The 27,518-nt window shown below is 38.3% G+C and overlaps 1 protein-coding gene across 1 annotated transcript in view; it reads right to left on the bottom strand.

Moving 5' to 3' along the window:
- The window catches only part of LOC133998031 (interferon-induced protein 44-like), a 34,244-nt gene extending 7,247 nt beyond the window's left edge, over positions 1 to 26,997 (bottom strand). Inside the window, exons 1-4 of the mRNA XM_062437770.1 lie at positions 26,721 to 26,997; positions 24,396 to 24,437; positions 24,247 to 24,280; positions 23,957 to 24,152 (exon numbers count right to left, since the gene is read on the bottom strand). Of these exons, the coding sequence (XP_062293754.1) occupies positions 23,957 to 24,152; positions 24,247 to 24,280; positions 24,396 to 24,437; positions 26,721 to 26,997 (549 nt within the window). The remainder of the gene's footprint in view (positions 1 to 23,956; positions 24,153 to 24,246; positions 24,281 to 24,395; positions 24,438 to 26,720) is intronic.
- Positions 26,998 to 27,518: the final 521 nt, after the last annotated feature.

The following is a 27,518-nucleotide window of genomic DNA, read 5'->3' on the forward strand; positions in this document are numbered from 1 at the left end:
GCACCGTGGGTGGATGAGATTTGGGACATGTTCTGTTCATAAACAGAATGCCCTGAACTGTTATAAAGCATAACATTTGACACATCATGGGCAGGGATACTGGGGGGTCATCGGAGTTCGCACATCCAGTCTACATGTGTTTTGTGGAATTGGAGAAGGCTTCCTACCATGTCCCTCTGGGGATCTTTTTGGAGGTGTTGCAGGAGTATGGTTTGCAGCTGCGAGCCATTTGGTCCCTATACAAGCGCTGTGAGAGCTGTGTCCGCATTCTCGGATGTAAGACAGACCTGTTCTTGGGGGAGGCTAGGAATATAGCTGCTGCTCCTCTTCCCTTTAGAGGTGTTTCATGCATGTCCTGGGAGGAGACCCTGGGGTAGACCCAAAATACGCTGGAAGGATTACATATCTCTCCTGGCCTCGGAATCCTGAAGAACGAGCTGACGAGTGTTGCTGGGGAGAAGGATGTCTGGGTTACATTGCTTTGCCTAATGCCACCGCGACCCAGTTAAGTGGCAGACAATGGATGGATGGACTGCTTTCTGAGCAGGACCACAATAGTCAATGAGAGACAAGTCTACAAGGAGACGGAGATGAACGAGAAGACTTTTGAAAGGGCCCCGAAGAAAGCTTTTGTATGGGTGTGTTGGACGGCTGAGATGGAGAAAAGGCTGCTTAACATGTGACTGCCTATATAACATGTCTTCCAAGATATATCATAACCATACAGAGAAAAGGCAAGGCAGTTCTATTTATATAGCGCATTTCATACACAGTGGCAACTCAATGTGCTTTACATAAAACAAACATTTAACAGAAAAGAAATTGAAAAAAAACCCATGGAATTTGAGAAATAAAAATAAAACCCAATCATAGTACACACTATGACAATCATAGACACACACACACAAACACACACACACACACACACACACACACACACACACACACACACACACACACACACACACACACACACACACACACACACACACAAACACACACACACACACACACACACACACACACACACACACACACACACACACACAATTAAACTCACACACTAATAATAAAAACAAAAACAAAGTACAGAAACATAGAAAGAGAGAGAAATAAAATACTATAATAGAGCATTAAATATAAGTTTGCAGCATAAAATAATGATTTGCTTTAAAATCATTAAAAGGACATAGAGTGCAAATGAAAGATTTAAATTTAAAGTGCTTTGAAAGAGCTCAATCATAAGCACAGGAGAAGAGAAGTGTTTTTAACCTGGATTTAAAAATATTCACAGTTGGGGCTGATTTCAGTTCTGCCGGTAGTTTGTTCCAGTTGTGTGCAGCATAACAGCTAAAAGCTGCTTCACCATGTTTAGTCTGAACTCTGGGCTCCACTATCTGACCTGAGTCAGTAGATCTCAGAGCTCTACTGGGTTTATATTCTACTAACATGTCATTCATGTATTCTGGACCTAAACCATTCAGTGATTTGTAGACCAGTAGCATTACTTTAAAATCTATTCTATAGCTGACTGGGAGCCAGTGTAAAGACTTTTGAACTGGAGTGATGAGAGAAGGGCTTTTTTGAAGCAAATTTCAAAATTTTAAATAACTTCAAAAAGCAAGAAATTAGTAATTATACATGACAGGAGGACCCACCATCACCATGATCCACTCCAAATATCAGTGTTATTGTTTTCCAGCCCTTTAAAACTGAACCTCCATGGCTAAAAATAACCCCATAAAGTAAGATGCCCCATCAAGTTTGTTCAAGTATATTAGTGTAAGTGTAATGCCTGGGCTGTAACTTTATGTTGAACCTCGTCCAACATGTTTGAAAGAGGTTCATGCCATTTTTTAAAAATGCAATAATGCTCATAAAAAGCACATGTATACATTTCCATCCCTAAAAGCTGAATAATTATTAAAACATTAATCAGCCAGTTAAATGGAAACCCTCTTTAAATTGTAACGATCTATTCTAGTCTATAACTCTGAGGCAGAAGGCGTTGTTTTAGCTTCACAGATTGAATTCACCAGAGGTCAACAAGAACCATTTTTAACTGTTTTTTTTATTTTTTTTATTTGAATGACTAATCTCTCATACCATAAAAAAGTTAATAAAACCTCCCACAGTTACATGACTTTTAAAAAGGTGTTCTTGCACTTATAATTCTTCTAATGCTTTTTTGTCAATAAATGAACCATGTATTTTTATTTAGACATTTTACTGCTGACACACTGTCTGAATTTGTGCTACAAAAATGATGCTACGCGTTTGTTCTATTGACTATTGACAGTAATGAAATGCCAAATAAGCTGATAAACAACCATTCACAAGGCTCCAAAAGGCTTTTCTAAAGAAGTGTGAAATTTACGATTCTGTTACTTTGTAATTAATGAAAATTGGAAAAAATGTCCTTCGATGCCAACAGTTTGACCTTCAGATATCACTTAAAAATACATTTTAAATGATAATATAATCACATTTGTGCTAGCTAAAGGTTCAAAAAACAGGTTTATTATCTATGCAAAATAATAACTATTGTATAACACCTTTCATACAAGAAATACAGTTTTGTACTTTACAACAAAGGAAATTACGTACACCAAGCGCTTCACAGGAAAAGGACACGCCACCACCACAAACACAACATTCAAGTTCCAAATTGAAATATCCTAGATGTTCGGGATTTTAGACACATTTCCTAAAAATTCAGTCTGACATTTTGGGTAATTTTGGAAGTGTAGAAATGAATACAAAGTTCTCTGGGATTCAACAATGTTCAGGCACAACAACATGACTTGCAAAGATGGAGAAACTAATTAGTGTTTATATATATGTATGTGTATATATGTATGTGTATATATATATATATATATATATATGTGTTTGTGTGTGTGTATATATATTCACATATATTATATATACATATATTATGTATGTATGTAGTTTATATATGCACATACATACATGGGTCAATGACGTATAAGGATTTATTTAAAAATAATAAATATGGGAATATCTATTGCAGTAATTCAAACATTAAGAAAGGTTGAGTACACATAAATACATATGAAAACAGTAAATTAGGTGTTTTATGTGTTTTCCCATCTCGATGAATTAGAACTGACCTTAAAAAAGTCATGTGGTGCGACCGTGATCTATCTTAAAATAAATGAATTTAAAGTGTTTCGAAACAAATTATTTGCATGTCTTTTAAGTTTTTGTAAATAATAATCTCATATTTATGTTCTATTATGTCACAGTTGCCTTCTTAAATGTATGTAAGACTTATTTTTCCTGTAGATTGCTTAAAAATGATTGAAAAAATGTAAAAATACAATTCAGTTAAGCATACTGTATCAGTGATTAATATTAAAAGTGATATTTTACTCTGAATTTAATACAGTTATTGGTATTATTGGTCACACCACATGATATTTTGTCACTTTAAATAACAGAAAAATTACTAATAACTTGTGGTTTTTGAAAAGTTAAAGTGATTTCATATAAAGGAAAGGTACTACATATATATGGTATTTTTTAAAATCAATTTAAACCTTTTTCTAACTGAAAAAATGCAGTTAGACTGAAAATGTCATATTCACGTCATTGACCCACATATGTGTGCGCATGTGTGTGTATATATATATATATATATATATATATATATATATATATATAAAGACTATAATAAGAGTCTTAATACAGTGAATGAAACTGCATACGAAAAATAAGGACTAAGTAACAAAATAAAGCAGAAGATTCTGTGTGAAATGTTGTTGATGATAACCCAATTGTCATAAGCAGCCTTATTTATGCTGTCTTCAATCATATCTGTGTGAACCTTCAGACTGACTCAATTTGTGGTTCATGAAGTCTTCCCCGAAGTCAATGATGTATCTCAGTGGGCTCAGGATCAGTGAGTCAACGTCGTCTTTGAAGTCAATTTCTTCAGAGTAGTTTTTCACAGGGAAGATGCAGTTCATTGGGATGCCCACCTCTGCACTGAACTGCTCCATCTACGTTTAAAAAAGATTTCAGATTCAGATTTCAAATGTAACAAATAGCCCCAGGGCTTTGAGCTCACTGCACCATTTAAATTGGTTAGACTGATATCAAATAAATTAAGCAACGAGGATATTTGTTAAACATAATTGATCCATCATACATTTAAAAAAAATATGGCTTGTAAATAATCATCTACTAACAAGTATTTTGTGTATATCTAAAGCCTGATATATCTTATACCTCAGTTGTTGTCTACAAACTATTAAAATAGTTAACTGAAGTTGAAGTACAAAGTCATGAAGTTGTGCATTCCTGCACATGCTCAGTGGCATCAACCATACAAGGAACATCTTTTCTGAGAGTGAAAATCTGCTGGTTGTTAAATGTAGTAGAACGAACTAGTGAAGCTGTGAACACCTGCACATGGTTAGTGGTGTCTGTCTTATAAGGAACTACTCTCTGAGACAAACTGTAGTTGCCATTGTCTTCATTATGAAGGAACAAGTTGCCGGTGTGGCTCATTGATGTGTTTTTAATAGTTTTTGGACAACAACTGAAGTCTATGGCACAGAGGAAAAAAATACATCAGGCTTCGTATACACACACAATACTTGTTAGTAGATCAGTTCATTGTTCAACTGACAGTGCTGACAATGTCATTTTGGTTAGCTAAAAATAGACCAAACTTTCATTTTTAATTTAAAAAAAGTACCTTCTCCTTGAGGTAGACAGACTTGTAGACACTCTTTAAATCTTTTTTGATCTCAGGACAGGCCTTATCAATTTTGGTGATAACGGCCACTTGAGGAATCCCTGCCAAGACAACAGACAGAAAAGCAATGAGTCCCAAAACTGACACACATACAAACAAGGGCTGTCAGGTCATTACTTAAAAAAAAACAAAAACACAAGTAATCGCTGAATTTCAATAGTTAACAGCGTTTCATTTTGCTTTTCACAATAGTTTTTAAGTCCATATTAACAATGTAAAGCAATTATTACCAGTGTATCTTGATTAGGAATCAAATTAATGCAAAGAAAGTAACTTTATGAACTTGACCTTTAGATTTATTCTAAATTTTAAAAAGTGCAATGATCATGAGGCAACACAATGTTTACCTCAAAAATACAGCTTGCCTTAAACAGAAAAGTATATATATGTACATATCAATTATCAAAATCTGCCACTGGCAAGGAAAGTCACAACAATGTGTACAGGAATATGACAGTAGCAGCAAGACTTCTGCCATACTAACAATTTACAAAGGTCGAGTATTACTGCAATCTTTGACAGTGGTTTTGAGTGAGTGAGTCAGTGAGCAGCACGATTAACAGGATTTAAAAAAATGATTTAAAAAAAATGATGCTCTGCTCTTAATTGCATTGTGATTAACTTGTTAACGCTGACAGCCCTCATTTAAACCGACTACAGCTGCTGTTCTCTGTGATGAAGGAAATTAAAATCAAACATACATGAGGTGAGTGTTTTAAATGTTTAGTACCACATTAAAATCATGTTTTTCAAGTATGATCTCATATGTAGAAAAGAACAACCACATTGATTTGTGTTCTCACCTAGATCACTGGCTGCTCTCCTGATTTCCTGAACCTTCCTTATAACTTCTTTACTTATTTGATTTACTTTGTCAGCAGGAATGACACAAACCAGGACATGAACTTCATCGTTGGGATTTACTGTTGTGTTGTAGAAACAGTTGTCTTCTGATAACTTATGTTCAGGATTGAACTGAAAAACAAAGTTAAATCAACCTAAATGACGACAGCTGCAAGATGTATAATTAAATAAAATAAATAAATAGAGTATCAGTCAAAAGTTTGGACACACATTTCCATTCACTTGAATGACAAAGTGTGTTTTTCAACTTTTTAGTAGTAAATTCCCAATAATCTTGTTACTTAAACAGATGAATGTCTCCAGTGTTTGCAGTTACTACCGTGTAATCTTCCTTCACATGTCCCTTCAAAGCCAGTTTGATGTCGTCCACAAGGACACCTTGCTTTTCCGTTAGGCCCATGATGTCATTGAAGACAAAAGGGTAAAAGGTGTTTGGGTTTTCTTTTTTGAACTTGAAGGTTGTGTTCTGTCAACAAATGAAGAAAAGAGAGAGGGCTTTTGGTTTTTTTTTTGCAAGTTTTGCAGCCACTGTAGAGTTTCCTGCAGTCTGCAACTTGATGACACGAAAGCCTACACTCTGGTACTTTAAACTTTCTAAACCTTGTTGAATTAGCACAGAATAAGGAAGGAACAATCGACTTCACAAGTCGATATGAATGTTTACTGAAAATCTCTTTGGCCGGGGAAAAAACAGCATTTAAGTCCAGTATTTCCACCATATTGGTGTACAGTGAAGACGAGAACAGTTGGGCCATGATTGTATATCTGTTTCTGGTCAGATAATAAACACCCTAGAACAGGGGTGTCAAACTCATTTTAGTTCACGGGCCACATACAGCCCAATTTGATATGTATATATATATATATATAAAAATATATGAAAAATTAGCAATTTCATTTAGCACAAAATCATTTTATATCTTACCTAAAAAATAAAAAAACAAAAACTATAACATATAATTATTTAAATAATTATTTAAATGTATTTTTTTGAAACTGAAAATTACAAGAACTTAATGAAACCATAAAAAGAAATCCTCATAGCTACTTTTAAACTATTTATAACATAACAATCATAATTAACTATTAATTTAACAAAAAGCCAAAATGTTGTAGCACCTATACAAAAGTATTGCAATATAATATTTTTATATAGTAAAAGACATTTGTGGTGAAAAATTTGAATAATGTTTCTGTAATCTTCATACTTTGCAAAGTTATCCAGTGGGGGAGACCGGTTCTGGCTGTATGTTTGACACCCCTGCCCTAGAAGATGCAACCACTGCGTGAAGACAGATAATGTATATATAGTTTGTTAAATGTCACCAAAAACAGCAAATTTGAAAAAGCAATATTGGCCATTTGTTTTAGATAAAAAAAAAAAAATAAAGTAATCAAAATAGTACATATACATCTCATTATTGTTATTAATACTATTATTATTATATGTATCAATGCTGTAATAAGGGGCCAAGAGGCTCAGTTGAGTTTTACAAAGGTTTGCAAGGTTTTTATAAGACATACTACATTTGGGAGATTTTCTTACTTGATCAACACAATTGTCTGTCCTCAAGGCCAGTGCGGACATTCTGCCTTGTAAGACACTTTCAACAGAGTTGATGAAACTGGATTTTCCAGCTCCAGCTGGTCCATGAAGAAGAATCCTGAGCTGCCGACCTTCAATGTGAGGTTTGTAGTTCTTCACATACTGCAGATCGCTCTGTTTGTCTCTGCTCAGAAAAGGAGACATTATGTTAGATTAGATCAGAGTATAGACTAAAATTCAATTTAACAGAATTACATTTTGCAGTGAAGGTTCAGACACACTCACTTCCAGTTTACTTCCCTCCATGGTTTGTTGAGAACTGTTAAATACAGGACACATGTTCACATAAGACAACATATTATGAAGAAATACATTCATCATGCAGCAATGAGCATTTTTCTTTAACTTTCAAATTTTCAAAAACAGTCTTACATGTAGGCGGCTCTGGTTGTTTAGACTTTTTTCTTCCCATAGCTGGAGAGTAAGACAATCACACAAAGTGTTAAACTCATCTTTGAAGGAAATATTTAGGTTTTGCTGTAAAGCTACACATTGGTTGAAAAAGTAAACTAATAAAAAATACATATAATAATAATAGTACTAATAGGCTGCAGCAGGAAATTAGGTCTTTATGTACCTAAATTGAAAATGTTTCATGTCAAATGAGATACAAAATGCCACATTATTAGCAATTGATAAATTGTAGCTGCAGATTCAAAGCTGATTGAAAACATTAAAAATAATGTTGCAAATAATAAACAAACAAAAAAAATGCTCAGTTTTATGAACTGTCATACTGTGACTGTGAACAAAACACATTAAAATAATTGATTTTCAGAAAACTTATTAACTAGAGAAAATAAATGACCAAAATAAACAGGCTTTAAATGAATTAAACAAAAGCGAATTATATTAAACAGACTTGATATCCCACATTTTTGTCACGTTGTTCTTACAATAATTTTTTTAGTTTTTTCTATTTAACAATAAGCATGATACTGATATTTAAAACAACCACAAAACAGTTCAACAATCACAGGAAACAATAATGTATAAGTGTGATTGAATGTTCGTACCTGTGTTGTTGTTGTCTTACTGGAACAAAGTCAGACTGAATGTGAGTTTCTGACTAAGCACAGTAATTCATGAAGCCTCCTTTAATGTCAGTACAGTGGTTAACATCAAATTATCCTTCCAGTCCTTCACATGACAAAAGACACGTTCACCTCATCCTCTTCAGGCCATGAACTGCACATTCAATTTCATTTTTATCAGGAAGTTTTGTCTTTTTCTGACCTGTTCTGTTGCTGATCTAAGCATGCTCACATCCTCATAAAACTGGACACTTCTGTTCTCTGCACATTTCTAACCTGTCATTTCTGTCTAAAGCTAGAGTCGTTTTTACTCAGTTGCAATCATTTTTAGATAACATTAATAAAAAATGGATGCATTTATGAAAAGTTTTAGTTGGGTTTTAAACAACTCTTTTTTCAAAGCGTTTGTAATGATTTTCTCTGTTGGTTCAGGGAACTCTGATATTCTGGTGTTTTTCGACCTGACTGCAGATCCTCTTATCATACCTTCTATAGTGTACCGGCATCAAAGGCAACGCCCTCAAATGGTTCGGTCATACCTGACATATAGGTGCTTCTTAGTTCACCTGGGAAAACATTCTTCGACTGTGGCCACATTTACAACCTGTTTTCACTGTATATGCTGTCTTTGGGATCCATTTTTAGGAAATATAATTATTCCATCTCTACTCATTGGCTTTTGAGTTGACCTTGACACCTTGCTTGTTTTATTATATTGTGCAGCAATTTTATTATGTCTTTTTATTTCTTTTATTCCAATTTAATATTAATTTAATATTTATGCACATTCAATTACATTTTCATAAAGAAGTTTTGTCTCTTGCAAATCTAACCATAGTTAGTTTGGCTAACAGATGTGGCAGATTGAAGTATTTGCTTTGTTGCTTGCCAAAGCTGTGCTCAGACTTCAGAAGTTTTGGGCCGATTTATCCCTGATTCAACCTGGTCTGGTCTGGAACCTTGGTTGGTACTGGGGTTTGGTCCACATTATCCGGTATAATGTGAAGGGTTTACAGACTCAATCTTAAACCTCCAGGATTACTCAGAGACTTATAGGGGCTGCCCCAAGACTTTAAAAAATGTTTAATATTTAGGAATTAAAATCTATTTGATGATTTCAGTACTTTCTGTGCAGGACCGCAATAGCCAATGAGAGATAAATCCACAAGGAGATGGAAGTGAATGAGAGGACTTTTGAAATAACTTCAAATAAACAAGAACACCTTTTTTACAGGTGTGTTGCACAGCTGAGATGGAGGAAAGGCTATATAACATCTCTTCCAAGACATATCATAACCATACAGACTAAGAGCAGAGCTTTGCTGAAGCAAGTTGTGGCACCAGTCAGTCTCCATTTTGTTTACATCTGCTTCCCCGTGAGATCACATGCAAGAAGTGGTACATTGTTCCCTCTGGTATGATAATCTTAATAATATCATATGCAGATTTGATTTGACTTTCTGGTGTGACATTATACTGAAGACCATAGAGACCATATCTGGGATGGTGAGGACTCTGCGCTGCATGGTGCTGAATTTTGGTACGCAGCAGTTTGCACAAGAAGGCAGTGTTTTTTCATTTACCACTTTATACAAACATGGGCACTCCACTGTGACGTAAGAAACACGTGAATGGGACTTTATGCATTGTGCTTGTGTCTGACTTCATTTAAACCACCTTCAGCCATTTCTAATCATCTGAAAAAACTGCAGTAAAATATGTATTTATCAAATTTCTGACAGCAATGGGATCCACAAACTTCATAAAGACAGTATAACAATAAGCCTAACAGTAATAACTATCACATGAATGATTATAAAAATGATAGTTAGCTACAATTACAATAACAGTTGGCTTACATAATTGAATGACAATGTATATTTGGTATTTTAATGCAGGCTACTAAAAATTAGGCAAAATACATGCAGAAGACCATGAAATAACTGTAAAACACATTTATTCCTGATCAGAGTGACAGTTGACTGAACAAATAAGAGATCATGATTAATAAAGCCTGGCTATGAGCCTGGTTGGGAGCAGGCTGGCTGCAAAGAATAAAACTCCATGGTAAGTTATGTGACTCTGCTTTTGTGTAACCTATTCACTGCTTAATCCACTGGTTTTGTGCAACCGCCCTCTGAAGCTGATCCAGAATAAAGCACCCTTAGTGGTGCAGTGGGTGTTAAAAAACAAAAAGTAAACACCCTATTATTTTTGCTCAAATCTAGCAACCATTGACCTCAACATCCATGTAACAGGAGATAGAGAGACAATTACATATAATATTAAATTGACATTATTAAAACAATAGAAATATTCTAGTTCAGCATTTTAGACATTTCCTGCAAATTCAGTCGGACATATTGGGTATCTTTAGAAACAGAAATGAATGCAGGTTCTGTGGGTTTCAACAATGTTCAGGCAAAACATGATTTGTAAAGATGGAGACACTGACCAATCTTAATATAGTATGAAGACTATAGTGTATTATGTAAGAGACTTAACACAGTGTTTGAAACTGCATACAAATAAGCAAAAAATGGCAAAATAATGATTGTATTTGAAATCTTGCTGGATAATAGCGAAATTGTCATGAGACTTTTTATGCTGTCCTCCACCCCTTCCTGTTCACTCAGATCTGCCTCCTCCGTCCACTTCTCTGTCCTTGTTTGTCTTGTTTATTATTTATCGTTTTGTTTATTAATTGTAAAGTGTCCTCGAGTGCCCAGAGAGGCGCCTTCAAATAAAATGTATTAATTAATTATTAATATCTGTGTGAACCTTCACACTGACTGACTGAATTTGTGGTTCATGAAGTCTTCTCCAAAGTCGATGATTTGTGTCAGCATGCTCAGGACCAGTGAGTCAACGTCATCATTCAGTTGGATTTCTTCAGAGTAGTTTTTCACGGGGAAGATGCAGTTCATTGGGATACCCGCCTTTGCACTGAACTGCTCCATCTACATTTAAAAAAAGAAAATTCACATTTCAAATGTAACAGAAAAGCAGAAAATATTGGCCAGACATAATCAATCACACATTTCAAAGAATATGGCTGGTGATTAATGATCTACTAATAAGTATTTTATGCACATCCAAAGCTTGATTTATCTTAAGCCTCTCACAAACTATTAAAATAGTTAACTGAAGTTGAAGTACAAAGTCATGAAGTTGTGCATTCCTGCACATGCTCAGTAGCATCTACCATACAAGGAACATCTTTTCTGAGAGTGAAAATCTGCAGGTTGTTAAATGTAGTAGAACGAACTAGTGAAGCTGTAAACACCTGCACATGGTTAGTGGTGTCTGTCTTACAAGGAACGACTCTCTGAGACAAACTGTAGTTGTAATTGTCTTCATTATGAAGGAACAAGTTGCCGGTGGGGCTCATTGATGTGTTTTTAATAGTTTTTGGACAACAACTGAAGTCTATGGCACAGAGGAATAAAATACATCAGGCTTTGTATACACACACAATACTTGTTAGTAGATCAGTTCATTGTTCGTTTGGATCCAAACATGAGATTTGTTAACAAATGAGAAAAATATCATAAATCACCAGAACGATCCTTTAGGTTATGGCAGTTTACTGTGAAACTGACAGTGCTGACAATGTCATTTTGGTTATCTAACAGTAACAAATAGTTTTTTGAATTTAATGTACCTTCTCCTTCAGGTTGACAGACTTGTAGACGTTCTTTAAATCTTCTTTGATCTCAGGAAAGGCCTGATCAACTTTGGTCATAACAGCAACTTGAGGAATCCCTGCCAATACAAAAGACAGAAAGCTAATGAGTCCCAAAACTGACAAATTTAAGCCGACCACATGCTGTTCTCTGTGATGAAGGAAATTAAAATCAAACATACAGGAGGTGAGTGTTTTAAATGTTTAGTACCACATTAAAATCATGTCTTTCAAGTATGATCTCATATGTATAAAAAGAACAACCACATTGGTTTGTGTTCTCACCTAGATCACTGGCTGCTTTCCTGATTTCTCGAACCTTCCTTATAACTTCTTTACTTATTAGATTTACTGTGTCAGCAGGAATGACACAAACCAGGACATGAACTTTATCGTTGGGATTTACTGTTGTGTTGCAGAATGGGCGTTCTGATAACTTATGTTCAGGATTGAACTGAAAAACAAAGTTAAATCCTCCTAAATGATGACAACTGAAAGATGTACAATCAAATAAAATAAATACATAAATACAGTATGACACATTTTTCTATTCACTTGAATGAAAAAGTGTGTCCGAAGGTACTGCAATTCAAAATAATCTTGTTAATTATACAGATTAACGTTTCCAGTGTTTGCATTAACTACCTTGTAATTGTCCTTCACATGTCCCATCAAAGCCAGTTTGACTTCGTCCACAAGGACACCTTTGCTTTCGGATAGGCCCATGATGTCATTGAAGACAAAAGGGTAAAAAGTGCTTGAGTTTTCCTTTTGGATCTTGTAGGTTGTGTACTGTCAACCACAAATGAAGAAAAGACCAGTTATAGTGATCACTAGAGTGCAAGAATGGATACATCAATACCCAGATACCATATTGTAAATAGCATTAGATTAGTTATGTTTTTCCACACACTGTCTGATTACTCATTTTAGTTTTGTTAGTTTAAACTTTTAGGGTTCATGTTTGTACAGTAGCCTTCAATGGACAAAACAATCAGAGGGATTTTGTTTGTTTGTGTTTTTCACAAGTTTTAAGGCCATTGTAGAATCTCCTATACATTTTTTTTGCAGTCTGCAACTTCACAGCACTAAAGCCTACACACTGGTCCTTTAAACTCTCTAAGGCTTGTTCAGTTACCACGTAATGGGGAAAGCAATAAGTAAGTACGTTTAAGTAAGTACTTCATAAGGATTTTTGTGAGCTTATGAGTGTTTACTGAGAACCTCTTTTCCCAGGGAGAAACAAATGTGTAAATTCAGTATTTCCACCACATTAGTGTACATTGAAGACGAGAACAGTTGGGCCATGATTGTATATCTGTTTCTGGTCTGACAGTGTGTATGTTACCAAAACATCAGTTACACTGTCACCCTTCTGTTTGAAGAGAAAGGACAAGCTGATACATTTCTGACACATTCTGATGTAGTTATATCTTCACATCAACCAAAGTTTACCTTTTCACTTCTTGACTACTACCGTAAATTAGCCACTTTCAAACCACAAACAAGTTCTTTATTCTGCGGTGGCAGTGTTGATTGTGCAGATTCAGAAACAAAGTAACATGAAATTTAAGCTCGATCTGAATTGTGGAAGAGTATGGGTCTGTGAGTAGTACGCGATTTAGAGTATGCGAGAAGTTCCCGGATGGTTTACTAGATTTGCCAGAAATGCGGAGTATGCATCAAGAGCTGACTACTCATACTCAAATTACCCAAGATGCAACGTAACTTCCCCAAAATACAAACGTCACAGATCACCACCTCGGTGGTTTCACGTTAGATACAGTGAGGGTATGTTTGAAAATAAAAGCAACGAATCTATCGTTATGGTTTTCTTAATAATAAATGGCAACAGAGTTTTATTTTGTGAAAATGACTGGAAGTGCGTTACTCGCTACGGCTAACTTGAGTGGCTCCGAATTCGCAGGAACAAAACTTTAAACAGATGTTATCTCGACAAATTAGCGTCACATTGTGGATCTAAAGGGCTAGTTTCTCACCAAAAAGGTTGTTGATAAAGTGGTATATTTACATAGTTAGAGCTAAAATGAAATGAGCTTCAGCCTGCTGATTTCAGCTCGGGTAAGAACGAAATGCATTGTGTGTCCTCAACAAAAAATGACAGACTTTGACCTCTCAGCACAAATCATTTGTTCAGAAACCCACAATATTTTTCCTGACAAATGGCCTCCAGACAATCCACTGCCTGTGCTCAGCTGCAAGTTACTGTCAGTGTGGGCAGGTGGACATATGAAGAAATGTGTAACTTTTACAATGTGGTTTACAGATCTACCGTAAAAACCAGTGTATAAGACGCACATTTAACGCAATCGTTTTTAATTTAAAAGTGGGGTGGCGTGCGCCCTATGGGTCGAGTGGTTAGAGCGCATGCCACATAATCTCAGTGTCCCTGGTTCGAATCCGGCCAGGGTTCTCCTCTCTCTCCTATAACCATTAACCCGATACACTGTTTCAGGTGTAATATGTGTGTTTTAATTGTGTTTCTAATAAAAGTAAATTGAGAACGTTTTGGAATATAAACCTATGTTTATAAATGGATAACTCATGGTGCATTCAAATAAACCAGTCTGTAATAGAAAAGTGTTTTTCCCAGCATGATACCCCCCAAAATAGACTGCAACTTATACACTGGTTTTTACAGTACCTCTGGTAATAGTCAAAGCTGGTTCATCATTCTTTTTTTTTTCTCTCTTTTTTTTTTTTACAGTACCTCTGGTAATAGTCAAAGCTGGTTCATCATTCTCCCCTCCCTGAGCTACTACCTTATCGTGGTGGAGGGGTTTGCGTGTCCCAATGACCCCAGGAGCTCCGTTGTCCGGGGGGAGGGACCAGACAAAGCGTAGCTCACAAAACCCAAATGACGAGTACAATACATGGTCCTTGGTTTCCCTTGCCCGGACGCGGGTCACCGGGCCCCCCCCCTGGAGCCAGGCCTGGGGGTGGGGCTCGATGGCGAGCGCCTGGTGGCCGGGCCTGCACCCATGGGGCCCGGCCGGGCACAGCCCGAAGAGGAAACATGGGACCCCCTTCCAGCGGACCCACCACCTGCAGGAGGGGCCAAAGGGGTAGGGTGCGATGTGAGCTGGGCAGCAGCTGAAGGCGGGGGCCTTGGCGGTCCGATCCTCGGCTGCAGAAGCTAGCTCTAGGGACGTGGAATGTCACCTCTCTGGCGGGGAAGGAGCCCAAGCTGATGCGCAAGGTTGAGAAGTTCCGGATAGATATAGTCGGCCTCACCTCGACGCATAGCAAGGGCTCTGGAACCAGTCTTCTCGAGAGGGGTTGGACTCTCGTCCACTCTGGAGTTGCCGTTGGTGAAAGGCGCCGGGCAGGGGTGGCAATACTTATTGCCCCTCGGCTTGGCGCCTGTATGTTGGAGTTTACCCCAGTGTATGAAAGGGTAGCCTCCCTCCGCCTTCGGGTGGGGGGACGGATCCTGACTGTTGTTTGTGCCTATGGCCCAAACAGCAGTTCAGAGTATCCACCCTTTCTGGACTCCTTGGAGGGGGTGCTGGAAAGTGCTCCCTCTGGGGATTCCATCATTCTGCTGGGGGACTTCAACGCTCACGTCGGCAGCGACAGTGTGACCTGGAAGGGTGTGATTGGGAGGAACGGCCCCCCCAATCTGAACCCGAGCAGTGTTCTGTTATTGGACTTCTGTGCTCGTCACAGATTGTCCATAACGAACACCATGTTCAAGCATAAGGGTGTCCATATGTGCACTTGGCACCCTAGGCCGCAGTTCGATGATTGACTTTTAGTCGTGTCGTCGGACTTGCGGCCGCATGTCTTGGACACTCGGGCAAAGAGAGGGGCAGAGCTGTCAACTGATCACCACCTGGTGGTGAGTTGGCTTCGATGGTGGGGGAGGATGCCGGTCAGACCTGGCAGACCTAAACGCATTGTGAGGGTCTGCTTGGAACGTCTGGCAGAGTCTCCTGTCAGAGAGAGCTACAATTCCCACCTCCGGGAGAACTTTGACCATGTACCGGGGGAGGCGAGGGACATTGAGTCCGAGTGGGCCATGTTCCGCGCCTCCATTGTCAAGGCGGCCGACTGGTCCTGTGGCCGCAAGGTGGTCGGTGCCTGTCGTGGCGGCAATACCCGAACCCGCTGGTGGACACCGGCGGTGAGGGATGCCGTCACGCTGAAGAAGGAGTCCTATAGGGCCTTTTTGGCCTGTGGGACTCCGGAGGCAGCAGGGAGGTACCGGCAGGCCAAGCGGGGGGCGGCTGCGGCGGTCGCTGAGGCAAAAACCCGGACATGGGAGGAGTTCGGTGAGGCCATGGAGAACGACTTCCGGACGGCTTCGAAGAGGTTCTGGACCACCATCCGGCGTCTCAGGAGGGGGAAGCAGTGCACCGTCAATACTGTGTATGGGGGTGGCGGTGCCCTGCTGACCTCGACTCGGGACGTCGTGGATCGGTGGAAGGAAAACTCCGAAGACCTCCTCAATCCCACCGACACGCCTTCCGGTAAGGAACTCTGCAACATCGCGTGGACATCGGGGGCAGTGCCTCTGGATTGGCAAACTGGGGTGGTGGTCCCTCTTTTTAAGAAGGGGGACCGGAGGGTGTGTTCCAACTATAGGGGGATCACACTCCTCAGCCTCCCTGGTAAGGTCTATTCGGGGGTACTGGAGAGGAGGGTCCGTCGGATAGTCGAACCTCGGATTCAGGAGGAGCAATGTGGTTTTTGTCCGGGTCGTGGAACTGTGGACCAGCTCTACACCCTCTGCAGGATCCTTGAGGGTGCATGGGAGTTTGCCCAACCAGTCCACATGTGCTTTGTGGACTTGGAAAAGGCAGAGATGCATCAATAATTGCTTTAGAATCGATTCGTAGCCCTCTGAATCTGATTTTAATCGAATTGTGAGGTGCCGATAGACTCCCATCCCTAATTGCTGCATTGTCCTAATGTTGTGTTACATAGGATGCAAAGTTTGCTAATTTTACTGACTGTAATCATAACTATTGCAGTGCCCATTTAAAATGGGCCTGTTCACAACAGGCCTGATGCCCATTATTTCTCCAGAAGCAAATACATATGTATCAATTGACAAACATATCAACTAAAGAAGGTTAATAGAACAATTGGTTTTAATCAAGATAGAGACTTCACCAGTGAGACTAAACTGAGGTTGAACTTCATTGGTTGATTTTGCTGCCAATAAAACTGTCTGTGTTCCTATTGGCAAATTTTCATACTCAGAGAAAGCTTTCCAGCCTGTCTCTGTCACTCACTTGTGCATTGAAAAAATCTTTTTAAAAAAAAATCAGAAAACCACAAGAAAGCTTAACTTCCTTAATATCCCCTCATCTCTGTCCTGGCAGGGAGCTAAAGCTCTGATTGTGACATGCATTCGCAGAGCTGAGAAGCCCCGCTGCTATAGAGCAGAGCGACTGATCATTTGTTTATTCAGATTTTAAGTTTATTAATATTAATAGTGCTGCATGTCCAAATTGCACCAAATTTGACACCTGCAGCAATGCACCTGCCAAGTGTGGAGTTGATCAGATGAATGATCCAATAGACACATGAAGGACAAACATACACACAGAGATTCCTTCCTTTAGTAGATAGATCAAATAATGAACATTTTACAAATACATCTTATTATTGTTATTAATCTTATCAGTGTTATAATAAGGAGCCAAGAGGCTCAGTCAAGTTAATTAAAGTTTATGACATACTACATTTGGGAGGTTCTTACTTTATCAAAATCAAACTTGCCTCATACCTTTTTGGTGAAACAGTCCTGAGAGGTGTGATCCACCAAGGCCAGTGCGCACGTTCTGCCTTGTAAGACACTGTTAACAGAATTGATGAAACTGGACTTTCCAGCTCCACCCGGTCCATGAAGAAGAATCCTGAGCTGCCGATCTTCAATGTGAGGTTTGTAGTTCTTCACATACTGCAGATTGCTCTGTTTGTCTCTGCTCAGAGAAGGAGACATTATGTTAGATTAGAGTATAGACTAAAGTTCAGTGTAAGAGAGTTAATAACAGTTTGTGCAGACACTCACTTCCAGTTTTCGTCTCTCCATGGTTTGTCGAGAACTGATAAATACAGGACACAAAAGACAAAATATTATGAAGAAAGCCATTCATCATGCAGCAATGAGTAATTTTCTCTAAAATGTAAAATTTTCAGTCTTACGCGGAGGCAGCCGTGGTGGTTTAGACTTTTTTCCTCCCATAGCTGGAGAGTAAAACAGTCACAGTGTCACAGTAGGGGAACAGGTGGATCCAAATGCAGAGCAAAGCAGGACAGACAAAAAAGTATTTATTCAGAATGCACATGTTTGTACAATTATCATATTTAGTTGTATTCTTTGTAGTCATCAATCACAATATTGATATTTAAAACAAATAAAACAGTTCACAAAACAAAAACAATCACAGGAAATTTATATATCACACATTAAAGGATAAGTGTGAATGAAAGGTCGTACCTGCTCTGTTGTCTTACTGGAACAAAGTGAAAGACCGAATGTGAGTCTTGGACCAAGTACAGAAATTCATTTTGTCTTCTGTAATGTCAGTACAGTGGTTAACATATTAAGTTATACTCCAAGTCCCACACAATATAAAAGACATGTTCACCTCATCCTCTTCAGACCACAAACTACATTCATTTTGTTTTCATCAGCAAGTTTAGACTTTTTCTGAACTGTTTTTTTTTTTTTTTTGCTGATCTAAGCATGCTCACATCCTCAAGAAACTGAACTGTTCTCTATAACTTAAGGCCAATAAACTATAATACTCTAAACTGCCCCTTCTGTCTAAAGTTTGGGAAAGAGTAGTTTTTATTCAATGCAATTATTTTTAGATAATCATGGCATTTTTGAAAAGTTTTATACTTTTTGTCAGGAAAGGTACTGGCAGAGAGGAACCCAAAATGCAAGTAGCAAAGTTTTACTTGGTCAAGCACAGGCAGGGTCAAAACCAGGAAGACAGTCCAAACAATTCCAAAAAGGGTCAGGCAGAAACTCAAGGTCCAGTTAACCAGGTATGCAAAGTCAAACTAGGGTAAGCAGAATCAAAAACGGCTTGAGAGCTTGACAGAACACAACACAATCTGTCGAAGGGTATGTGGGAATGGACTGGTATATATAGAGAGGACTAAATGAGGGACTAATGAGCAGATGGGCTACAGGTGAAGAGATGGGCGGGGAAAACCAGGTGCATGGTATGAGGGAGGCGGGATCTGAAATGACAGGAGAGTTAGAAAAACAAAACAAATCCAGACAACAAAAACTAAGGGCTGGTGTTACTTGTAACACTTTTTATATTTTAAGTTTTATTCCAGACCATAGTACTGTAACAGCTTTTTGAAGAGTTTTTAATTATCTTTTAACTGTTGATTCAGGGAACTTATTATTGTTATTGTTATTCTGCTCATATTAGACCTGACTGCTGCCTTTGACACTGTGGATCATAAGAATTGTTTGTCTTGCACAGTGCATTGGCATTAAATTCAATGCACTGTTTCCACTACATTCATTCAGTAGTGGCTAGCTGCTGCTGCTGAATTTTCACTGCTGCTTCTTCAGAATTTGATGAAATGTCATGAGAACAATTCCATGACTTTGCGAAGGACTTTTATTTTCAATTGACCGACACAGGAAGTTTAGACAAGTTGGAGTGGAGTCGAGGTGAGGTCAGTCAGAACACTGTGAAGCTCTGTGTTTGCAACACAAATGAGCGTCAATGCATTGTTTTCACCTGAACTTGCACACATTGAAAAAGTGTCATGGAGGATAAAACAGCTGATTAGTTAAAATGAGGAGTTATCTCTGTTATACTTCCTGTTAACCATTCCTTCTTCAGCTCCCTGACCGTAGTCAGAAATCACAGGGGAGATTTGTTTACCTCCAGGGTCAAAGTTGATGCTGCTCACTTCGAGGTTACCCCCCTTCACTTTTACCAGCAGTTGGAAAGCAAATTTTGGTTTTGTTAGATACGATTTCCTGCATTCTGGTGGATTTTGAGGTGGCAATATCTAAATTAATTGAGATTCACAGCCAAATTTACGATCAACTGGAAGTTATTTCCCTGGATTGGAACTTCCTCGTTTACCTCAGTGGTGTTGTTGACGCTCATCAGCTGATGAAACACACACCACGTGCAGGTTAGGCGGTGCGTTGTCCAATCAGAGCCCACAACCTACTGGGCTGAAAACAGTCCACAACAGCCTACTTTGATTGAAAATAGTCCATGAAATCTTACACTCAGTGAGAAACCCACTTGCCAAACTTGACTGGCAGTCTGTGCTGGTGGCTTGGCCTTTGAAAATGATGGCCATGCTCTGCCGCACCACCCCCACTATACTAAGGGTCCCAAGGAACAGAAAAGTCCAGATGCTACATCCCTACCCAACACTATGATGTCGTCCAGGTATGCCAGGCAGGTCTCCCACTGCATGGCATCTAATGGGGAAAATGTATTTTATTTAATTTGATTGTTCTAGTTTTGTTTATATTAGTAATTATATTTCACAGAGGTTATGTTTGACTAACGTTTCTCATTTAAATCAATTGAATTTTAAGATATTTTAAAGCTACTATACATGTTCAAAAGTAGTTTTTATGATAGGTCTTTAATTGATATCTAACAAAACTAGCATAATATGATATGATATATTTGAAAAAATTATCCTCCAACAGGAAGGCTTTTGATAGGACTCAAATGCTGTAAGCAGTTATACGATTTTGACATTTTATTTTAAAATCAAATTTGACACCAGTGTAAGCACAATATTTGAAATGTAATTCTTTAAGTAAATATTCATTGTAATTAATTCTTATGAATTATGTGTTTTTCTAGGGTTACACCATGGGACATATAAACTGAGCAAACGTGACTAAACCCAAAAAACATCAGTTTATGAGTAATTGTTAAGAGCTTTTAACTTTGTCTTGCAGCAGTTGGGATCATCAGGGGTCCTTCTCTCTCAAACCACTTCCTGGTATATGGCGCTCTTCACAACTTTAATGAAATGGCCTTTTAAATGGTGGTTACACTTTGAGACACTCTTCATGTGGTTCACTTGAACCACATGAAGAAATTTGACTAAACCACATGGAAACAAAAACAGTAGCAACAGTACTGTGCAAAAGTCAGGAAAAACAACATGGAACAACATAATGGAAAACACAGTTCAAAACAAAGGACTTGATGGTTATTGTACAATAATTTGCAATATTTTCTTTATTTTTAGTATACTATATTAGCAAATTTTAAGGCTATCCTATTGTCTGTGGTGTGTTGGGTGCGTGTGTTGGGGGGACTTTGACATGTCTGTAAAATAATGGAGATACTAATTAATAATATATTGTTATATATAAAACGCTATAAGAATCTTAAAACTGCATACAAACAAGTAAAAATTAACAAAATGTAGAAAATCTTGTTTGAAATCTTGCTGGATAATAGTGCAACTGTCATGACATGCAGCCTTTTTTTTGTACTGTCCTCAGTCATTTCTGGGTGAACCGTCATGGTTCATTTTGTGGTTCATGAAATCTTCTCCGAAATCGATGATGTGTCTCAGTGTGCACAGTATCAGTGAGTCAGTGTTGTCATTGAGTTTGATTTCTTCAGAGTAGTTTTTCACAGGGAAGATGCAGTTCATTGGGATCCCCACATCTGCACTGAACTGCTCCATCTACATTTAAAAAAAGAAGATTCACATTTCAAATGTAACAAAAAGCCTCAGCTTTGAGCTCACTGCACCATTCAAATCAATTGGACCAATATTGAATTCATTGAGAAGAGAGGATATTGGCCAAACATAATCAATCCATTATACATTTAAAAGAATATGGCAGTCAAATAATTATCTACTAACAAGTATTGTCACAGTCTGCTCTGTTACCCTTCTACTGCTGGTAAATTTCCATTCACCACACCCCTGCTCTACTCCTGCTAATCAGCCACACCCACCTCATCAGCCATCTCTGTTCACCTGGACTCTCAGCTGCACCTCGCCAGTAGCCAACCCAGTATATATGCTCCTGCTCTTCACTCACTCCTGGCCAGATTGTCATTTGCTTCATGCCAGACCATCCAGCACTATTTCACGGACTGATTCCTTGGTGTCGACTCAGCTTGCCTCTGACCTTGTCTCTGCCCCGTTAAATGCAATAGCCTTCTTGTCCCTGACCACGAGTTTTGCCTGTCTATTTTCTGGTTCTTGCCTACCTGTGGCTGTTTGGCCTTCTTTGGACTCAACACCATGAGTGCTTCTGGCTTTAACTTACTTACTGAATCCACAATCCTCCATCTCGGTCTGTCTGTTACACTGCCTGCTTACCTGCCGCTGACTCTGCTTCATCTTTGTTCCTGAGCCCAGCCTGCCCCTTGCACAATCTCTCAAATATCTGTTCAGTTATCTTGCTGACTTTATCAATAAAGATCACTTCAACCTGCTCCCTGGTGGTCTGTGCTGCAATTGGGTCCTACCACCTCCGCACCCATTACAAGTATTTTGTGTATTCCAAACGCTTTAATCCTTAAAAGTTATGGCAGTTTACTGTGAAACTGACGATGTTGACAATGTTAATGTACCTGCTCCTTCAGGTAGGTGGACTTGTAGACGTTCTGTAAATCTTCTTTGATCTCAGGACAGGCCTTATCAATACCCGTGGTGATGGCCACTTGAGGAATCCCTGCCAGACAGAATCCAATGAGTCCCAAAAATGACAAATTTAAACTGACTACAGCTGCTGTTCTCTGTGATGAAGGAAATTAAAATCAAACATACGGTGAGTGTTTAAAAATGTTTAGTAGCACATTAAAATCATGTTTTTCAAGTATGATCTCATATGTATAAAATAACTGCCACATTAATATTTGTGCTCTCACCTAGATCACTGGCTGCTTTCCTGACATCCTGAATCTTCTTTATAACGTCTCGACATGTTAGATTTACTTTGTCAGCAGGAATGACACAAACCAGGACATGCACTTTATCGTTGGGATTTACTTCTGTGTTGTAATATTGGTCGTCTTCTGATAACTTATGTTCAGGATTGAACTGAAAAACAAAGTTAAATCCTCCTAAATGATGACAGTTGCAATATGTATAATCAAAAACAACAATGGTACCAGTCAAAAGTTTGGACACACATTTTTCTATTTACTTGAATGAGAAAGTGTGTCTGAACTTTTGACTGGTACTGTAGTTCAAAATAATCTCGTTAATTATACTGATTAAACTTATTATAGTTAATGTCTCCAGTGTTTGCAGTAACTACCGTGTAATTGTCCTTCACATGTCCCTTCAAAGCCAGTTTGATGTCGTCCACAAGGACACCTTTGCTTGGGTCCAGGCCCATGATGTCATTGAAGACAAAAGGGTAAAAAGTGCTCAGGTTTTCCTTTTCCATCTTGTAGGTTGTGTACTGTCAACCACAAATGGAGAAAAGAGCAGTTATATATATATTATTATTATCACTAGAGAGCAAGAATAGACACATTAATACCCAGATACCATGTAAACAGTATAAGATTAGTTATGTTTTCCAACACATTGTCTGAGTAAAAAGTTGACAGAAATGGAATATGGTATTTTTAAGTATGTTTAAAATATGTTTAAAACTAGGAACCATTGTGTTTTGTGTTGGGAGCTCTTTATATCTACATAGGGCTATGTCATACCATGTGTATACAGCAGCCCAGGACAGTGTATTTATTTGGTTGCAGTCTGAATTGTGGAAGAGTAAGTCTGTACTCAACAAGAAATGACAGCACTGATCATTTGTTCGAAAACCTAATTTTTCCTCACAAGTGGCAGGAAGTCTTCAAAGACAGTCCAGGCAATTTACTGGTTGTGCTCAGCTGCAAGTTACTTCCACCTAAAAATCAGGTGTTTACAGACCACTAGCAAAAGTTGTTGTCATACATACTAAATATGGGAGGTTTTCTTACTTGATCACCACAATCAAACTTGCTTCATACCTTTTTGGTGAAAGAGTCATGAGAGGTGTTATCCACCAAGGCCACTCTGCACATCCTGCCTTTTAAGACACTTTTAACAGAGTTGATGAAACTGGACTTTCCAGCTCCAACCGGTCCATGAAGAAGAATCCTGAGTTGCCGATCTTTAATGTGAGGTTTGTAGTTCTTCACATACTGCAGATCGCTCTGTTTCTCACTGCTCAGAAAAGGAGACATTGTGTTACATTACAGTATAGACTAAAGTTACATTTTACAGTTAATTTGTGCAGTGAAGGTTCAGACACACTCACTCCCAGTTTATTTCTCTCCATGGTTTGTCGAGGACTAATAAATACAGGACACATGTTCACATAAGACAAAAACATTATGAAGAAACACATTCATCATGCCGCAATGAGCAATTTTCTTTGAATTGTAAAATTATCAAAAACAGTCTTACATGCGGGCGGCTCTGGTTGCTTAGACTTTTTTCCTCCCATAGCTGGAGAGTAAAACAATCACACACAAAGTGTTAAACTCATTTTGAAGAAAGTATTTAGGTTTTTCTGTAAAGTTACATTTTGGTAGGAAATTTAAATTAATAAAAAATTATATATAATAATATTACAAATATGCTTCAATAGCAAATTAGGTTTTCTGTACCTAAATAGAAAATATTTTAGTATAATTTTCAGTGCAAATGAGAAAAGCTGTATTCTTAAAACACCTAGAATGTAGCTGCAGGTTCGAAGTTCACTGAAACCATTGAAAATTATGGTATATATTATTAAACTTTTTCTGTGTACAAAATGTGCTCAGATTTTTTTAAACTATCATACTGTGACAATTAACAAAACACATCAAAATGATTTATTATAAGAACAAATATTAATTAAAGTAATGGCCAAAAAGTTAGTTCAACTAAAATTAATGACACGAAACAGAAATCTCAAAATTATAAAGCTTTTTAAAATACACTTCATTTTGTCATGTTGTTCTTACAATGATCATATTTTTTTTGTCTTTCTATTAAACAATAAGCATGATACTGACATTTAAATCGATCACAAAACAGTTTAACAATCTTAGACAAAATAATTTATAAATCACACATTTTAGGATAAGTGTGAATTAAAGTTCGTACCTGTGTTGTTGTCTTACTGGAACAAAGTGAAAGACTGAAATTGAGCTTGAGCACAGTAATTCATGCAGCCTCTTGTAATGTCAGTACAGTGGTTAACATCAAATTATCCTTCCAGTCCCTCACATGACAGAAGACACGTTCACCTCATCCTCTTCAGACCACAAACTGCACATTCATTTTTGTTTTCATCAGGAAGTTTTGTCTTTTTTTTGAAGCGTTACTTTGCTGATCTAAACATGTTCACATCCTCATAAAACTGGACACTTCTGTTCTCGTGGCATTTGTGAAAGGTTTTAACCTGCTTTAATACCACGCCATAGCACTGAAACAGTTTTTAGAGAGTTTTTTTTAATGATCTTCTCTTAACTGTTGATTCAGGGAACTCTAATATCTTTAACTTTTAAAAAAATATATTTTTGTATTTTGGTATTTTAGCACTGGTCAGCTGTGGTTGTTTTAAATGCACTGTAACTTGGCTTAACAAACAGTGGGACACATTTTTAATAGGTGATTTAGATTTTTAGAAAACTTTAAATTCATAATTGAAGAAAAGTATTTAGGAAGACCTTGTACTGCTTCATGCATTCTGCACTTCCTCATTAGTCATACTTCTATTACTATTAGTGATTCTATTGCGGAGCCTCTCTTTGTGTGTCTCCCCCTCTCATATTGTATCTCTCTCTCCTCTCTCTTTGTCAAACTGCAACTAGGCGCAACTAGAGCCCAGTTCTGCTTTAGGTTTCTTCTAGTTTCTCCTTGCCGCTGTATTCCCACGCTCGCACATGACAGGAGACACGTTCACCTCATCCTCTTCAGACCACAAACATTGATTTTCATTTTCATCAGCAAGTTTTGTCATTTTCTGAATTGTTCAGCTGCAGATGTAAACATGCTCACAACCTCACAAACCGTGGGACACAATTTCAATGAAGCAGAAAGAGGCAACAACATTGATTTTACTTGTTATCACGAAAAGAAGTATAGTCTCTTATTGTTAACATGCTAGTTAGTTAGGTTAACAGGACGTGGTAGATTGAAGTTTTTGCTTTGTTGCTTGCTAAAGCCATGCTCAGACTACAAAAGTTTTGGGCCGATTTATCCCTGATCCTAGTCTGGTTTGGTCCACATTATCTCATAAAGTGAGGGGTTTACAGATCCAATCTTAAACCTCCAGGGCTAAACGCAGACTCTTTAGGGCTACCCCAATAATTTTAAACATGGTTAATATTTAGGAGGTAAAACTCAATTTCATTATGTCACCACTTTCTGACCCCCCCGAGAATCGTCACCTTATCATGATGGAGGGATTTGCGGTTCCCAGTGACCCTAGGAGCTGTGTTGTCGGGGACGTTGTCTCCCAAGGCATATGGGTCTCAGGTGAGGGGCCAGACTAAGAACGATTCAGATGACCTTAGATGATGCAACAACACAGCGCAGCAGGGACTTCGCCCGGAATAGGGAGACCGGGACATCCTCCTGGAGCCAAAGTATTTTACCTAGTGTGTTTTTTTATGTTGTTGTCTGATGGGGGTGCAACCGGAGAACTCATTGGTGGACACCCGTGGTAAAGAAGGCTGCCAAGCTGAAGAAGGAGGCCTTTAGGGCCTGGCTGGTCCAGGTGTCTCCAGAAGCAGCAGGTACCAGACGGCCTAGAAGGCAGCAGCTCGGGTGTTTGCTGAGCAAAAAACCCGGGTGTGGGAGGAGTTTGGTGAGACCATGTAGAAGGACTATAGGCCTCCAAGAAGTTCTGGCAATTCATCAGGCGACTCAGGAAGGGGAAGCTGTTCTTGGCAAGGGTGGAGAACTGCTGACCTCGACTGAGGATATTGTCAGGCGAGAAGACTTTTGAAAGGGCCTCGAAGAAAGCTTTTGTATGGGTGTGTTGGACGGCTGAGATGGAGGAAAGGCTGCTTAACATGTGACTGCCTATATAACATGTCTTCCAAGATATATCATAACCATACAGACAAAAGAGAGAAGGGCTTTTCTGATGCAAATTTCTAAATTTTAAATAATTTCAAAAAGCACAAGGAGATAGAATCGAGTAATTATACATGACAGGAGGCCCCACCATCACCATGATCCACTCCAAATATCAGTGTTATTGTTTTCCAGCCCTTTAAAACTGAACCTCCATGGCTAAAAATAACCCCATCAAGTAAGATGCCCCATCAAGTTTGTTCAAGTATATTAGTGTAAGTGTAATGCCTGGGCTGTAACTTTATGTTGAACCTCGTCCAACATGTTTGAAAGAGGTTCATGCCATTTTTCAAAATGCAATAATGCTCATAAAAAGCACATGTATACATTTCCATCCCTAAAAGCTGAATAATTATTAAAACATTAATCAGCCAGTTAGATGGAAACCCTCTTTAAATTGTAACGATCTATTCTAGTCTATAACTCTGAGGCAGAAGGCGTTGTTTTAGCTTCACAGAT

The sequence above is a fragment of the Scomber scombrus genome, chromosome 17 (assembly GCF_963691925.1).
Source record: "Scomber scombrus chromosome 17, fScoSco1.1, whole genome shotgun sequence".
NCBI classification, from domain to species: domain Eukaryota; kingdom Metazoa; phylum Chordata; class Actinopteri; order Scombriformes; family Scombridae; genus Scomber; species Scomber scombrus.